General features: G+C 39.9%; 2 protein-coding genes across 7 annotated transcripts in view; one reads left to right on the forward strand and one right to left on the reverse strand.

Moving 5' to 3' along the window:
• The window catches only part of LOC116620805 (30S ribosomal protein S15), a 48500-nt gene extending 30881 nt beyond the window's left edge, over positions 1 to 17619 (reverse strand). The window contains exons 1-2 of one of the 2 annotated variants that reach the window (XM_048721484.1): positions 17478 to 17619; positions 13810 to 13885 (exon numbers count right to left, since the gene is read on the reverse strand). In XM_048721484.1, coding sequence (XP_048577441.1) covers positions 13810 to 13885; positions 17478 to 17571 — 170 coding nt within the window. In that variant the 5' untranslated portion in view covers positions 17572 to 17619. Of the gene's footprint in view, positions 1 to 13809; positions 13886 to 15890; positions 15975 to 17477 lie in introns of those variants that run through there. The other variant, XM_048721485.1, reaches the window with a different exon arrangement.
• The window catches only part of LOC5516654, a 192681-nt gene that overhangs the window by 105788 nt on the left and 68678 nt on the right, over positions 1 to 18215 (forward strand). The window lies entirely within an intron of this gene.

Here is an 18215-nt window from a genome sequence, read left to right on the forward strand (position 1 = left end):
CTGTAGACACACTCTAGGTAGTGCGTATCTAGTTTGGTGGGTCCTTTTTGTTAGGATAAGCACATGGTTAACGTTCTGTAACCTGTAAGGGCCAGTGTATCCATAGTCCAGACCTGGGACTCTCTTTGCGCTCGACATTCTGGCTCGCGTGAAAGAGGGTCCAGTATTTAATGCATGCGCATGCGCGAAAATACACCGCATATAAATACACCGCATATATGCGGTGTGGCCTGGTTGCTTAGTTCAAGATGGCTGCGAAAGGGAAGAGCGAGGGTGTATTTCAGAAATAATACGCTGATTTTGGTCGTGGGTAAATACTTGATTGTCAGTCTTTTCTGAGAACAGGACAGATGATAATTAGAGTCTGGAAAATTATCAATCAAAGAGCTTTTCCGTTTTCGTTATTTTAAAGCGCGGGAATCGACCCTCCTTAGGCACGTTCGTTATTGCGCGCGCTCGTATTTCAACTTTTGCCGTGAAGATCGCTGATTGGTACATGTTCGCGCATGCGCATGCAATAAATACTGGACCCTCTTTCACGCGAGCCAGAATGTCGAGCGCAAAAAGAGTCCCAGGTCTGGACTAGTTTATCCAACGCATGAATACTTTTCGATTAACATATCTAAGTATAGTCATAGTTTGATAAAAAGAAACGTTGCAGTGAAACTTATATATCACCTCTAAGGTCGGTGAGGTTAGTTAAGTCAGAAACAGTAATGTTCAGGGTTCATATATAAGTAGTTACTTGAATGAATTGTTATTGAGCTGTCATTTTCTCTATTACTATTTTGAATTTTTAGATTTTTTATCACATTAATAACTTGCTTTTACCACAAACCCACATATCCAGTATTCAGTGGTTGTAAATAATGGAATAAAATTTCCTGCAAAATCTGGAAATTGTCTTGAAATTGCCCATATCCCACTTCACTAAACCCCACCCATGATGCATTGCAGTACTATAGCTGACATCCTGTAAACATGCAAAATAATCTACATATTACAGGGGTGGCGTGGGGCACTGTGAGCACGTGTTCCCCCTCCTCAGTATTTTCCAAAAATATAAGGAGATGACCAGTAGGTACATGGCTGTACCCGGATATTTCTTAATATTTCTGGATCGTGCCCAGCCCCCAAAATAGTATTTTTCCCCGCGAACAGCTATCAGGGAACTGAGATCTATAGGTAGAAATGATGGTATAACTCTATGGTAATGTGACAATTTCACGTGTCCTCAGTAAAATAGTAACATATTTATATACCTGAGCACTATTCGAGAATGCTTATAGACTGTCTTAGCCCCTCCGTTGGCGAACGTCAGTAAAAATAAGAAGAAAATCGGCCCTAGCCTATGTACAGCGCTAACTACCCTGACAACAGGCATTGTTGCTAGGTTAGTTAGCGGTTGTACACAGGCTAAATAGGACCGTGACGCGCGCGGTTCCAGCTCACTACAGGTATGTTTTCGCATAAGTTAATCGCTCTAATCGCCACACGGGGAGAACCACCAAAAGAAGGGGGTCCCCACCCCTGTGGCGCGACAAACCTATGGCCTGTGGTGACCTGGGACCGGCGCGCGCAACACGCGTATTCTCATTTTTACTGACGCTCGCCAAAGGAGGGGCTGCAAGTAGTCTAGAATGCTAAAATATTTGTTAAACCCTGCCAGTTAAACTCAAATCTACAGTAGTTTCATTTTCGCGTTGTTCACTTACTCTGTTAGACGGCTACTGGAATACACTTTGCGGACCTGCCCCATTATTCGGTGTACAAAGAATGCAGTTAGCACCCTCCCCCCACCCCCCCCCCCCCCCCCACCTCGTCTTCCAAACCCCTCCCTCATGTTTGTGTTCCTTGTCTCGCCAATATGCAGGAAAGAAGAAAATTTTCATTTGCGTGCAATTATATTTTGGAACTTTTCAACTTGGCCTTACTTGCCTTCAAATAGCCTACGTACGTGTTACACCGAGAGCAGATCGGTCTTGATAGCCGTCCTAGTGTTTTTCTCTTTCGTCGGCAGCCATGGAAACCCTGAATTGTAGTATCATTAACCAATGTCTAGGTGGTGAGTTTAATGAAGAATCTTTCAGCTGTCACATTAATGGGTAATCAAAGAATCATTAAAAGTATTTGACATCTGCTAGAACCAAACTGAAAAGACTCAAGAGCGATGCTGGAGGGTAAAAATCTGCGGTATTTTACCTTTTACACTGCGGTTTTTAATATTCTGCGAACTTTCGTCAACAATTCCCAACTGCTCAGTGGAATTACATTTAATACTTTTTGATTGGCCAGCGCGGAGAGGTGGTGTTAGGGGAAGCCATTTCATTGCTGGCAAATAAAAATGCTCAAGGATTTTGAATGAAGGAAACTAGAATGCAATTAATCGTCCCGAGAGCTCACAACATAATTGATGGTATAATGCTTTCTCTGAAATAAGTGTGCAAAAGAGACAAATGTCCTGCTTAAAAAATAACTTAACAGCATTAATTCAGACAAAAAAAAAACGAGAAAAGATAGGATACTCGCTTTACTTGCGCAATTTAGTAAACCGTTGATATTTTTTTTAACGACACGTCCCTAAATCAAGCTCAATCAAATCTAATATTTTTTGTTTACTTGGTGGCCGTGGAGACAAAAAGGGACTGGGGAGATTCGAAATCAAAGGAACACCCAAAAGGAAGACCAGAAAACAGTGTTGGGTTCTCTGTCCTCTGAGGGAGCGCACATAGCGCTTTGTTTCGAAGCCACGGACAAAGGGCACCGCTCAAAACAATTCAAACTATATTAAAACCGTCAAGGTGAGTTCCCTGACTGATATTACGCCTGTAGTGTGTTATTGGCTGCGCGTTACGATAACATTAAAGATACGTTTGCTATTTCTAAGCTTTTATGTTATACTCAGATTTGATCTTATGGATATTGGGTATTGTCAGTGCCTGCTTGATTTGACAGGGTCAACATCGTCTTATCTACCAGTCTACCTGAGAGGATTTCAACACATTTTAATTCTTCAACTGATAAAGATGAATTGCTCACGAATCGAAATTGGATAATGAATTGATGTTGAATGATCATTTGCTGAGTAGTAGATTACCCCATTAGAATCCCCTTGAAAACATCTCATTCAATCAAATATTCAAGGAGTGAGGTAAATGGATTAGAAGACTGATAAAGATTGTGCTACCTCATTAATTAACAGAGGCTACGAATATTCAAGAGGGGGATCCTCCAGGCAATCCAAATCCTATGTGCTGTGAGAAGTTTACAGCTGGCGAAACTTTATATGGTTGAGAAAGACAGGCTGTGGAAATCCTTAAAAATCCAAGAAAAAACAGATTGTTTGTAAAATAAGAAGGGAAAAAAGCATTGTTTCATGCTGATTCTGTTCTAATGCGTCACACTGCATGTCTGAAGTTTACGGCTGAATCCCTTCGTTCGTCATTGAAAACTTCAAGCTGTGGCTACACGATTACGGATCCGCGTAAGAGGCAACCCAACGGCAAATGCACGCTGGCATGTCAAAAATGCCAAAAAGGCCAATAAAACACAACATGATTTGTAATGTATTTGAGAAAAACCTTAGGATCAAAACGAATAAACAGTAATGGCGGACTCTCGTTGTTTATTGCTATTACCCAGAAAACCTTGCGGTCATACAAACAGGAATCCCAAACATTACATACTGCCCCACCCAAGTTTACAACTAAAAGATACTTGCTTGCTGAGGCCAGTAAAACTATCAAATTTATACACACAACATGTCAATAAGTAAAAAACAACAACAATGTCCATGACAAGTTCTTGACAAGTTGTCAATCCATCAGATCCGGAAAAATGTACACAGTGTGTGATATGCTGCTTAAAATTAACATACATAGTCTTTGAAGTGAGTAGGTGTGGTTTTGATTCGAGTACTTCTTCGCAGAGTACTTGCAGGTTCAGAAGCTGGAAGCTCTGTCTTCTTCGGTTCCAATGAAGGTTCTGGAACTGTGATCTCAGGTTCCTTAAATTCCTCTGGAATCTGCTTGGGTACAGTTGTTTGCATTGGAACTTGGGCCAATTCTGTTGAACTCTGAAGATCATTGGCGACTGTGGGTGTGCTTGTCCTCAGGCGAAGATGGTCAACATGTCGTCGAAACACTCCACCTGAACTGAGTTGAACGACATACGAAACCGGTCCTGACTGTTGAATAATTGTTCCACATAACCACTTTGGACCATATGAAAAATTCTTGACAAATACTGGGTCATTCACTTGAAATTCTCTGAGTGGCACTAGATTGTCGTGTTGTTTCTTCTGTGCGAGCTGTTTATCTTCTACACGAGTGCGAATTGTGTCCTGACTAAGGGGGTTTACCAGGTCCAAGCGCGTCTTCAGCTTCCGGTTCATTAATAGCTCACCAGGTGTTTTACCAGTGGTTGCATGAGGTGTGGTACGATAGCTTAGTAGAAATCTGCTTAACTTCGTGTCTAAGTTTTCCTTTTCCCCTCCCATCTTCTTCATTGTTTCCTTGAAAGTGCGAACATATCTTTCAGCAAATCCATTGGATGCTGGGTGTTTAGGTGCTGAAGTGATGTGTTTTATGCCATTCTCAGACATAAAAAGGGCAAATTCTTCACCTATGAAGGCAGTTGCATTATCAGATACAATGATATCAGGCAGTCCATGTACTGAGAAGCATTCTCTTAACTTCTGGATGGTTACTGCAGCAGTACTGGAGTTTGTCTTGAATACCTCGATCCACTTACTATAGGCATCACCGATCACCAGGAACATGTGTCCTTCGAAAGGTCCTGCATAGTCAATATGTATGCGAGACCAAGGTCTAGACGGCCACTCCCACGGATGTAGGGGTGCAGTAGAAGGTGCCTTAGCATTACTTTGGCAGCTTGTGCAATCTTTCACCTTTTGCTCAATATCCGCGTCCAGGCCAGGCCACCAGAAATAGCTTCGGGCTAACATTTTCATGCGAACCATTCCAGGATGTCCATCATGTAGTTCCTGAAGAAGCTTGACTCTTCCTTGAGGAGGAATGACTACGCGAGAGCCCCAGAGTAGACAGCCATCCTGACAGCTAAGTTGGTGCTTTCTATAAGAGTAGGGCTTGAACTCAATGCGATCATTTGAATTGGGCCAACCGGACATTACTTGGTGTCGTACTGCACTAAGAATAGGATCTTTTGAGGTCCAACGCTCAATGTCCTTGACTTTAACGGGTGTGTTGACTTCAAGATGATTCATTACAAACATAATGTCGCCAGGCACTGGAACATCTCTGGTTTCATTTGGCAATGGCAGCCGGCTCAGGCCATCGGCATTACCATTTTTCTGGCTTTCTCGATATACTAAAGTGTATGAGTAACCTGACCGGAATACCGCCCACCTCAATATGCGTGGTGAGGCTGAGGTCGGTATTTGTTTAGTTGACTGTAGCAGACCCAGCAGGGGTTTGTGATCAGTGTAGATGGTAAAACTCCGTCCATATAAGTATGAGTGGAACTTCCTCACCCCGAACATGATGGCTGCTGCCTCTTTGTCGAGCTGTGAATAGTTCTTTTCGGCTGGGGACAGAGTACGTGAGGCATATGAAATAGGACGTTCAGTCCCATCATCCATCACATGTGAAATAACACAACCAAGACCATATGGTGATGCGTCACAAGCAAGGGTTAACTCTCTTTCCAAGCTGTAATGCACTAGAAGTTGTGAAGAGTGAAGTGTGGACTTGGCTTGGTTCCAAGATTTTTCATGTGCTTCACTCCAGTTCCAAGGTGTGTCTTTGACTAACAGCTGATGTAAAGGAGATAGTATTGTAGTGATGTTAGGTATGTAACAAGCGTAATAGTTAAGCATGCCTAAAAAGGCTTGCAGTTCTTTCAGATTAGAAGGTCTCGGTGACTCTTGAATTGCTTTGATTTTCTCGTCAAGGGGATGGATACCATCTTTGTCTATGCGGTGTCCCAGGTAAGTGACTTCAGGTGCTTGAAAAATGCACTTCGAACGTTTAAGACGGACGCCAGCTTTGTCCAGACGTGACAGGACTTCTGTTAGACTTTTGAGATGATCTGCTGATGTCTTCCCGGCAATGAGAATATCATCTATTCGTACTACAACATTCGGAATACCCTGCAGTAAATTTTCCATTGTGCGTTGGAAAATCCCAGGGGCTGAGGCAATGCCGTAGCACAGTCTATTGTACTCAAATAGGCCTTTATGAGTGGTGATAGTGGTGTACTTCTTTGATTCTTCATCTAACTCAAGTTGTTGATAAGCTTGACTCAGATCTAGTTTTGTAAACTGCACTCCACCTCCAAGTTGAGCTAGCAGATCCTCTGTTTTAGGAATTGGGTAATTGTCAAGTTTGCTAACTTGGTTCAAAGTAACTTTGAAGTCTCCACAAATGCGTATAGACTCATCAGCTTTGACAATGGGCACAATGGGTGTTGCCCATTCCGAAAATTGAACTGGACGAATTGTTCCTTCTTCTAACAAACGGTCCAATTCTCTCTCTACCTTCTGACGTCGTGCATATTCTACCGTGCGAGGTTTGAAGTACTTGGGTTTGGCTTGAGGATCAACGTATATCTTTGCTTTCACTCCTTGAATTGTCCCTAGTCCTTCCTTGAATAAATTTTCATGTTTCTTTAGCAGGTCAGACACATCAGGGGATACAACTTGAACTAGGAAAATCTCTGGCCATGACAACTTAACATGTTGTAACCAATCTCGTCCAAAGAGACTGGGCACCTTGCCTTGTACAACTATAACTGGCAAGTGTTCAAAGAAGTCCTTGTACTTGACTTCCACTACAAGCTTTCCTAAAACTGGAATTGTCTCCCCGGTGTATGTTTTCAAGGTTAGCTTGGTATCTTGCAGATTGAGAGATGAACCCTCAATGTTCTTCAATTGATCAAAAATGTCCTCTCCGATTACTGAAAGTGATGCACCAGTGTCCAGTTCCATTTGAACTTTAAGACCATTTAATTCAACATCTACTACATACGGATTTTGGCGGTTGCCTTGACTGACAGCAAACAATGGATATATATCTTCATCTTCTATTTCTTTATCAGTATCCAGGACATGAATTGCTGGTTTCCCTTGTTTTGGATGGTGGTTTGAATTTGGCTGGGTTGTCTCGGACGACTTTTTTGCTTTTTTGAGACATTTGGCAACAATATGTCCTTTCTTTTTACAATAATGGCACGTGGCCTCCTTGAAACGACATTTTGACGGGTGGTGATTTTTTCCACAACGATAACACTCTTAATTTTCGCTTTTAGAACGCGATAAGGGCGAAGAACTGACCTTTTTTACAGATGCAGACGTTGAACCTAACGTAGAAGGAGCAGATTGAAGATCGGCCATGTGCTGTGCGGTCGTTTCCATAGACGAAGCAATGTCGTAAGCTTTTTTGAAAGTTAAGTTCTCTTCTGATAGCAAACGCCTTTGGATTCTTTCATTGTTAATTCCAGACACCAGACGATCACGCAGCATATTTTCCAGACTGCCACCAAAATTGCAGTATTCTGCCATGTTTCGTAGAGCCGCTACAAAGTCAGACACGTTCTCCCCGCTCAATCTGAAACGGTTATTGAACTTGTGCCGTTGCACGCTTTCACTCGGTTTTGGGTTGAAATGGCTCTTTACCAAGGTGCACAAGTCAGCATAAGATTTCTCTCCAGGTTTCGCTGGGGCCAGCAGATCAGACATTAATTTGTAGGTTTTTTTCCCTACCGAACTGAGGAGGATTGCACGGCGTATTTTCAAGTCATCGTCAGACGTAGTTACTCCATTTGCTTCAAAATAGAAGTTTAGACGCTCGATATACTGTTCCCATGAATCAGAATCTCTGTCGAATTCGTCTATTTTGCCGTAGGTTGCCATTTTCGAAATCCTCGTCGCCAAAAAATGTAATGTATTTGAGAAAAACCTTAGGATCAAAACGAATAAACAGTAATGGCGGACTCTCGTTGTTTATTGCTATTACCCAGAAAACCTTGCGGTCATACAAACAGGAATCCCAAACATTACATGATTCATAATATTTTTTTTAATATTTTGGTAATAGGGTTAATTACTATGTCTGATCCAGCTTTTCAGGTACATTTTATATGGGGAACCTTGTAAATATAAGACAACTAACAGCTGTTGTTCTGGCTTGTTCTGATTGGTTCACCCCAAAAATCACCACTAAGGCATATAACAAAGGACATGAGCAATTTCTTCAAAATCTTACTATCTTCTATGTGTCCTGCATGCATGTTTGGTATAAAAAATAGCCTATGTGGGAAAGCTATAATTAAGCTTTAAGGCGTTTCAAGTTTTTTTTTTTTTTTTTTTTTTTTTTTTTTGCAGTAGTCCGGCGGATATGTGCAGTTTTTACCTTGAATTGAGCACTTTTTGCTAAAGTTACCAATTTTAGCATAGTGATAGTTTTTAATACCCCAGTTTGAAGAACATCTGTGGCTTAGCACATGATTTAGGACATATTTGTTTTCTTCAGCTCGATCTATTCGTACGTCGGGCATCGGCAAACTTGTGGTTACGATAGTGGAGGGTGTGGATCTCAAGTCATCGGACCCGAGTGGTAAGATCTTATTGCAGAAACCTTAAGTGCATTAAAAGTAAGCAGAGTTTTAGTTTTTTTCTAGTCAGATGAAAGGCTAATGATTTGACTTCGAAAACAACAAGAAAGTCACAGAATTCGACTCGCTTAAATCATTTTTTAGAGAAAAATTCACCCCCTGACCTTCAACGAATTTCAAGGGTTTAAATAACGATCATAATAATAGAAACGTTCTCTATAAAATTCTTAATTCTCTAAAAAAAGGGCTAAACGCTCGAAAAAGGGCTAAACGCACTGTTTTCACATAGGCGTAAAACATACAATTTCAACGTTGTGATTTAGGCCTAGTTCAAACATCGTATTATCAATTAGCCATATTCAACTGTTCAATGCAAGAAATGCATGCAAACGAATCGAGTCGATTGTCTTATCTTTATTTGCATGCATTTGCATTGAAAACACCTCATGGATAATACGACATTTGAACTTAGCCTAATTATATTATTTCACCACGCCCACGCAGTCTATCTAGTTATTCTACAGCTTGCCTGTAGTTGTTCTTGTCATAACATGTGCACTGAGTAAGCATGTTTCCAGGTATGAGCGACCCGTACTGTGAAGTAAGCATGGGGAGCCAGGAGCACAAGACGCGCGTCTGCCCTCAGACTCTCAACCCGAAATGGAACTCGACCATGACCTTTACAGTCAAGGACATGGAGCAAGATGTGCTTTGTATCACAGTGTTCGACAGGGACTTCTTCTCACCAAACGGTAAGGACACTAAATTAGCCATTACGGCAATTGATCATATCCATGCCTGCTACTCTTTCTCGGGCTATTAGTGCTGTAAGAGTGCCTTGTATAACTGGGTTCGACAGGGACTTATCGCTAAACGGTAAGGACATTGAACGCCCTGTCACACGTAGACTTTTCGGTTGCAACTTGTCTCGCAAAAAAAAAATGTTGCAGGTCGCACGCGCCCTGTCACACGTGATGTTTTTCCTGCGATTTGAAGCAATTTGTTGCAGAAAGTAGAAGAGCGTTCTACTTTTCATGCGACTTTGAGAAATGCAAAACAAGTTGCAAAAGGTTGTGTAACACGCAAAAAAAAATTGCGCGTTCTCGCAAGAGAAAAAAACGTACGGCCTTAAAGCAGCCATTACGGCAATTGATCATATCCATACCTGCTACCCGTTCTCGAGCTATTTAGTACTGTACATGCTCTGTCTCACTGGGTTCGACAGGGGTCTACTTTATAGTTTAATTATTGCAAACTATACCAAACTTTTTCATAAGGGTTGTACTATTAAAACTATGGAAGCAGCCCGGCTGTAACATAAACCAGCTCAAAAAAGGTCCACCTTAAAAGAGTAGAATTAAGTATAGAGTTAAAACAAGGACATATTTTTCTAAAAAGAATACCACATAGAGCTACATTTATCCTCTTTTATCTTTTTTTTTTCACAGACATTTGATTGTTTTCTAACCACTGTTTTATTTTTCCAGATTTCTTGGGTCGTACGGAAGTCAGTCTTGCAAGTCTGTTAAAGAAAGGCAAGGGATCGTGGCACGAGAGGCTACTTCTACACGAGGTCACTACGGGCGAACTGCTGGTTAAACTGGAGCTACATTGACTCACAGGGGACAAGTGACTTGTGGGAGAGGTCATAGTAACATAGGAGCTACAATGGCAAGTTAAGTGCAGGGGGGATTTTAGTCAAATTGGAGCTACAATGGCAAGTTACGCGCAGGGGAGGTCTTAGTCAAGTTAGAGCTGCCGTGACAAGTGACTTACAGGGGAGGTCTTAGTCACATTGGAGCTACAATGGCAAGTTACGTGCATAGGGGAGATCTTAGTCAAATTGGAGCTGTCGTGACAAGTGACTTGTTGGAGAGGTCTTAGTCATATTGCAGCTACTGTGATAGTGCCTCCCCGAGGAGGTCTTAGCCTCAAAGGAGAGGTCTAAGTCATATTGGAGCTACCATGACAAGTGACTCACAGGGGAGGTCTTAGTCATTTTACAGCTTGTGTGACAAGGTGGCTTACAGCTCGCCTTAGTCATCTTTGAGTACTGGTAACATGGCAACCCACAGGGATGTCCTGTTTTGTCCATACTATCTTGAGGAAGGCCTCAGAAGAACCATTATTAAGAACCTACAAATGGATAGCTTAACACTATTCACACACTCACAGCCCTAGTGATAGATAGACTAGGCGGGAACCACAGAGACCCTAACAGTAGACAATAAGGACCTTATACAATGATAGCCTCTACAACATTGAACTGGGAATTCTTTTCAGTGCAAACAGTAAAACCATGAAGAACTGAAATATCTGTGGCATGTTTTTTGACTTCTGACGAATCAGACACAAGAATTCAAACACTGTGAATTATTAGAGACATTTAGCATCGCGTTTTCAGTTTTTTATTGCGAATTGCCGTTACCGGTTTGCTGTTTGACGTACTGGCGAAATCGTAGTGTAGCACATTTGGCGGGAAAAAGTGCAAAACATATGATCGACTTCAACCAAGCCAAAAAGATTAGTAATAGTAAAGAGTCAAATGATAAAGAACACTAATTCATGGTTTCTAACATGAGCTCATAAAAAAAAATTGAGGGGAAAACTGCCGAGGTAAATCACTTACCGCTAGACGGTGCTCCTGAGGTCAAAGCGCGAAACGCAGACTGCAAACTTGACGCAAGGCCTTGTCACGTGCCACCCAGAGGTTTGACGTTTCCGAGAAAAAACGCAGTGCTAAATGTCTCTATTGAGACATCTTTTAATGTGTGAAGAAACATTCTACACATATTTGCAGTGTTCACGGTTTTACTGATTGTGCTAGGTGACAACCTATCCTTTGTTTTTAACTCTCAACTGTGAAGGACCTACCCTATGTACCAGAGTCTCCAGACTTCTCTCGCCCAGTGACGCTCAGCCAAAATGCTGAGACAAGCGCGGGTAGGAGAGAGAAGTCTGGAGGCTCTGGTACCCAGGGTATGAAGGTCCCACCATCAAAGCAGTATTAAGAAAAGCCCTACTATGGCATAACTTTTTTCCATCTAAATAAAACTATAGCAACACAGTATTAGAGACATTTTTAGTCTTGTATGTTTGAACTCTGAGTCAAACTATTTATTTGTGACTTGTATCAATGCATCATTTTTTGCAAACATGTTTATTCCTGACCAAAAGTAGAAAACAATAAAATGAACAAGTAAAACGGTTTATAATAGAAAACGTATTTGTTAATTACATACAAAATGAATGTACACACAGAGATTAACATAAATGAACAAATTGAAGAAATTTGTTAAATAAAACACAATTGTACATACAAAGTTTTGAGAATAGATTACCATGATTATCATCAATTTATCAGCCATTCATTTTTCTTAAAACAACAGCGAGCAACTTGAAGTATTATTATTTGAATTTTATTTTAAGGAAACGAAATTGATCTTGAGGACTTCAAAACACTAAAAGGCCCACAGTAAATGGCTCTTCTGTTGTGTAACCCTGCCACTTAAAAAATAAAGTGGCGAAAATAAATAAAACTCAAATTTTAAGTAATGGGGGAATGGAAAAAAATTGTCAATCAATGGCTGTTGTTTTTAGGGGGAAGGGAGCAAGCAAGGGGTACAATTTTCTATAAGAAAAATATCTGAATAATTTTTTTAACCACTACCAGTTTAAGTACATTTTCTTTCCCCACTTTGTTTCCATTTGGTTATGTATTGACTGCAGCACTGATTTGAAACTATAAAAATCTTTCCACGATCAATTTATTTAATATAAGAAACAGTTTCTTTGGCCTTGAATGGTTCTTACTTTGAGGGTGCTTATTCTAGGCTACAGGTTTTTATACTGTACTAGGTGTAAGGTTTTAACTGTACCCAACTTTTTTTCTCGGCATGAGCTAATTTCTGTGCTCTGTGAAATACATGTCTTTTCTCAAGTGATAATTTTCCTGTCCAGGAAGTTCCTCTTCTCCTTAACTTCCACACCAATCTTAAATTTCCTAAACTTGTACTTATTCCACTTGCTATGAGGGCTTTCTAGCTTAGGTATATTCAGCTCTTGAAGGAGTTGAAGGTAACCTGGAAAATCCTTGTTTTTTAGATGCTTCAGCTTTTTCTTACGCTGGTCTGTCAGCCAGTGTAGAAACACTTTGTTGTGTTTATCCTACAAGAAAGGTAAAACAATCACAACTGATGGAATCCAACCCACCAGCTGACCATCCTTCTGTTACTAGTTCAAAGAAAAGTCTTCTTTCTAGTGCAGGGACAAAATTTTGCATCCCAAATATACAGTACATACAACGCTTACTAAACCCCAAAGAGGCAAAGTTTTTAAACCCTAAAAAAATACAGGCAAAAAAATTAGAACACTTAAAAGATATCAAACCTGCTTCCAGGTCATGCCAATATCAGAGCAGCCCTCCCCTCCCCCCCTGGGATATCAATACTTACTTTTGGTCTTTCTTTCATGTGTCTTTCAAGTGTGTTGATCTTCAAAGTCAGTTCAGCAACTAAAAGAAAGTTTACACAGAAATACAAAAACAACTTAACAAAAATGCTGCAAGAAACAAACATTTATGCCAATACCTCCCAACCTTTTCGAATGCCCCTAAGAGCCTTAAAACATGAGTAACATTAAATTGACACAATTTAAGTTGTAAAGGACAGAAAGACTGGAGGTTACTCTTCCTCAAAGCAAAAAAAAAAAAAAAAAAAAAAAGAATTGTTTATTACTAGTCTCCTTTCCCCCCACCAAGCTTGGTTTGTGGCAGAGACCTGCATGACTCCAACACAATCGGCTGCATAGGAGACTAGTCAATTACCAGATCTTTGTGACTTTGTTCTCGAATGAGAGTCAGATGACTTGAATGAGCCAGCCAGACATATTGCAAGCATAAGTGACTTTGTTCTCGATTGCCTTTTTAAAAGTGTGAGTCTCAATTTCCAAGTGTTGAGTCTTTAAATAGGGCTTAAACTAGTGAGTGGAGGTTTTGATACTTGGTGCCAGTACGGTATCTTTAATTCTAGGATGGAATGAAATTCACCTTGATTCGAGTGCATTATTCACTACTATGATGAATATCTGAGTTGCATAGGATTTGTAGCCATTAAAACCACGCAACAGGCAAGCCAACAGACTTTTATATGAGCTACATACTTTTTCCCCTTTGGTTTGCAAATTTTAGGAAGTGCAACTGCAACTTGACATACTTACGCTTCAAGCTCTTTGATATTCTCATAACCACAAATCCACTTTCTTCCCATGGAAGAGTCTGTTGTTGTTAGGTCATCTATGAAAAGCAATAAACAATTACAAACAAAATTCATAGCGTGTTTAGCCACAGTTGTCCCCAAGCTACAGTGGATGTGTTTTGTGTCTGTAAAACCTACGATGAGTAATTGCTTGTTAACATTCAATTGAGTAATTTGAAGAAGTTCAAGGGGTTACCTACCCAAGTTACCTACCCATTGCATAGTAACTATTTGAGAAAACTGTTAAAAATCTCAAATAATAGAAAAAAGCTGAGAACTGGACCCAAAGTGTTTACTAATTGAAAAACTAGAAATATTCTTTATTTCTCAGGCACCCATCGCAAGATACAGTAGTGACAAAAAATCCATTCTTTGACTCAAAAGATGTGAGGACAGAAAATCACAGTAAATTGTGACGATAACTGCCATGCAGCTCCCAACAAGTGTGACACATGAGTTTTGTATTTGTTACAGAGAAGAAACTACATTTTCTACAATTATGGTCTGTTTTATTAAAATAAGCATAATTTTTGCATTGTTTTCACAAATCTGCTGTCTGATAATAGGTAGTAATAGCATCCGATAATAGGTAAAAAAAAAAACTATTTGTCATTTAGGTTGTAATACAAACCTAGGGTGTCCAAAAACATAAGTAAGAAAAGTTTTCATAAACTCATTTAAATTCTGAGATGGTAATAACACAAAATATTAAAAAAGAGTAGGAACACCATGTAAAGCAGAGGATTTTATTTGAAAAACAAACTATCATTATGTTTATCATTTTAAGTTTTAAAAAGAGAACATACTCATGGGAATGCCATTGAAGCAGCAAATGTGCCAAAAAAACCCACAACCTAAAAAAGTCTGCTATATTTTGCAGGTTCATTTTCGTGAAGCTGAACAATAAGTAGTATCAGGTTTAGATACTAAGATTACAGGAAAATTTGTAGCCACACAAGGATCTTCATCAACAACTAAGAAGACATGAAGAAGGGGACTAGTATATAATAATAATAATTTAATAATAATTATTTATCTATAAAACGCTCATACACATATATTTTCTCATGTGTTTTGATTGACATCTCGATCTACTTCACAAATGACCCTGGCCTTCTCTTTCACAGTTTTTTTTTTCCGAAGGCTCACCAAAATATGTAACTCAATATCGCAGGTTCTATTAACCCACACTAACACATAGCCTCCTCCACAGGCATCTCTTCTCACGGTAAGAAAAAGCATTCTTTTTTCGATGCGGGATTCCTGTGGCGAATAGGGGAGAAAAATAACGCAGGGGGGAGGGGGGCGGCGAAAAAAAGGAAGAAGAAAGAGAGAGATGCCTACCATATATTGACACACTGGATGACACCTGCTCATGTGGCACTGCGCATAACATTTTCTACCATCTATGGGAGGGTAATTAGGATTTTGTAAAGAATATGATACTAACCAGGAGGAAGAGTAGAAATTCAACCACATATGGATCGTTTTATTGAGTCTCTCACAGAGACGAAGGAATTCGAAAACCTAAAGAATTCATGGCCACATCCAAACTTATTTGCATTTCCATTGTATTTATTGCGCTGTTCTATAGTAACCAAGGTGCGAAGTCCTGTATTCTATAGTTGGTCCGAAATTCGGGTTTATGCTTCATGTGCTTGGAACGCTAAAGACCTAAGACGGCGAAGCCTCAATTGAAGTGAAAACCGAGACGGCGAATTCTCAATTGAAGTAAAAACTCTAAACCAAGCCGAAAGCAGTCACAATTACATGGTCAATAAAGACAACAGAACAGTGCTGATTGAGCTTGATCACGTTCCCGCCGGTGAAGGCAAACATTCAGCATCGAATTCACTTTTTAGAATCTATGGTTCCTTTCTTTTCAATAACTTACTGTAAACCTTGTTGTATCCCGTACTAGCAAATGTCAAATGGCTTTTGACATATCTAGGAATGAGTTCGCTTTGAAGTATAAGCTTCGCGTTCGCTTGCCATGTTTTTTTTCGCAATTAACAAGGATTTTTTTGTCGCGACATTAGTTACCTGTGTCACCCCCGGTCAGGTAGGCAACGTGTCGTGTCCACTGAGGTGACATGCAATGTACCAACCGTTCGATATATGGCAGGCAACTCTTTTATCCCCTCCTCCCTCCCCTCGGTACCAGTATCCCGCGTCCTAAAAACGCAAACACAGGTATCCCAAATCTGAATAAAGGCCATTACAGAGTATAGTAGAGCTGCCTGAGAAGGAGGCTAACTAACACACATCTTTTGGAAATCATTAAGGGTAAAATGTTCAAGAGAATTGAAAACAGAATTCTCTGTATTCTCCCGCATTGGCATTCTTGTTTTTTTTTTTACACATATTTACTGTATTTCACAAGATTTTTGTCCAAGTTTGGTCGACAGCTATGACATTTATAAACACCCGGCCCTACCAATCGATAAAAATTGATCATTGGAAACTAATCGAATTAATCAATATTAATCAATATTAATCAGTTGATTATTACTGATTGATATTGGAAATCAATAATAAATCGATACTCACAGCCCAAGAGTACTCAATCATATTGATTATTATCGATTAATATAGGGTTTTATCGATTTCTTATATTTAAAACTGACCACTGGAAAGCAAGGACGACGCAACGGCTAGGACAACACAATCGAAAAAGATGTTCTTGCATGTGGCGATCAATAAAAATTTGATTGCAATGGAATAAGCAAAACATTATAGTCAGAGACAGATAAAAATTAACTAAGGACATTATTTCTACAGTAGGGAACGAAGTTAGTAGAGTAGAGTTTATAGTGCAAACGTCCGCGTCCTTTACTGAGGGTGAAACTTAAAATTGTCACGTCGTGGTTTTATGGAAAACGGCTGAAATCTATCGGACAGAATGCATTTCCACTTGCTGCTATTGAATTCTTAATCAAATTCCATTGTTTTCTGCCGTCATCATCCACGTTGCCGTCGTCGCTGCTCAAGGTCCCTGATTCATCTAGGTCGACATAATGTTGATTCAGATGCCATACCAATTGCGTCGTTCCAATGGGTCAAAAAGTTACTGTTGCATTGCAAAAACCAAAACAAATGCGGCACAACAAGGCTCGACGTTTAAACAGTGTCAAACTTTTGCAGTGCCACATGTAATTGATTTAGACGTCGAGGTTTGGCGCGGAAGAAGCGCGGCTCGATATCTTGTATATCTTGAATGTGGTTTGCAAATGTTAAAATTGAGCCCTTTTGAAGCAATATAAAGACTCACTTTGTTTATCTTACCTTGTTTATCTGATTTTATTTTTTGAAAAAGCAGTCAAACAATTTATCATGTCGGTTAAGGATGATACATTTTGACGGAATGGAAGAAATCGATATTTATCAATATAATCAATAATAATCGATAAGATTTCAATATTTTTTGATAAAAATCGATAATAATCCATACTCACACAGTTTCACGTTATTGAAACTTGTGAGTATCGATTTCTATTGATTTCCGATATTTACCAATTGATTGATTTTGATTTTTTATCGATTACTATTGATTATTATTGATTATCGGAATTATCGATTGGTAGGGCCGGGATAAACGGATAGGTGGAAAAGAATACGACATATATTTACCTTGAGGTTTCACAGCAGAAAAAGCTCGAATTTGAGCTACGTTCACGAAACTAGATCGCAGTAAAGTTCGACTTGCAATTGAAAGTCTTATCATAGTGTTTTTTTAGTCCAACCTTCTAACATAACTTCTCTAAAGCCATTGCTTTCACATAGGAGCCGCCATCTTGGAAACAAATAGCGGCCAGCTACCGCAGGCTCACCACAGGTGGCCCGTCAAACAATTTTAATTAAATTAAAATTTAAATTAGAATTAAAATTCACCCAGACTTCCCACAGCCCGCGCGTCGCAAAGAGTTGTGGGAAGACGTAGCGAGTCAGGAATTCGTGGAAAAGCGGAAGCAATTTATTCTAGATTCCAAGCAGCGAAACGCTCAATACAACGGCTACTGCTTGGATTCTAAACGTATTCGCGATTCGAGGGACATAAATCGAAAGATGTTTTTTGAAGTCTCAGTCCCGAAGTGAATTCAAAATGTCTATATACCACGACGAGTATGGACACGCTCATCGATGCTATGATGACTATTTTGATAATTCTTCATCTTCGCCGCCTAAGGCTTTGCCAACGCTGGTTGACAGCTGCTGCAAAATTCTTTCTGCAAATTTCCCCATCAGTTATGTGCAAGACCAATGGAAAACAGTCCCAGACGAGCTTCAGTTGAAAGTGATCTCAAGTTCTTTCCCTGCAGAGTTTCCTGCTGCTGTTGGATCATCAAGTTCATATTCTTCTAATCGTTA

This window comes from Nematostella vectensis, chromosome 14 (assembly GCF_932526225.1).
Source record: "Nematostella vectensis chromosome 14, jaNemVect1.1, whole genome shotgun sequence".
In the NCBI taxonomy this organism is placed as follows: domain Eukaryota; kingdom Metazoa; phylum Cnidaria; class Anthozoa; order Actiniaria; family Edwardsiidae; genus Nematostella; species Nematostella vectensis.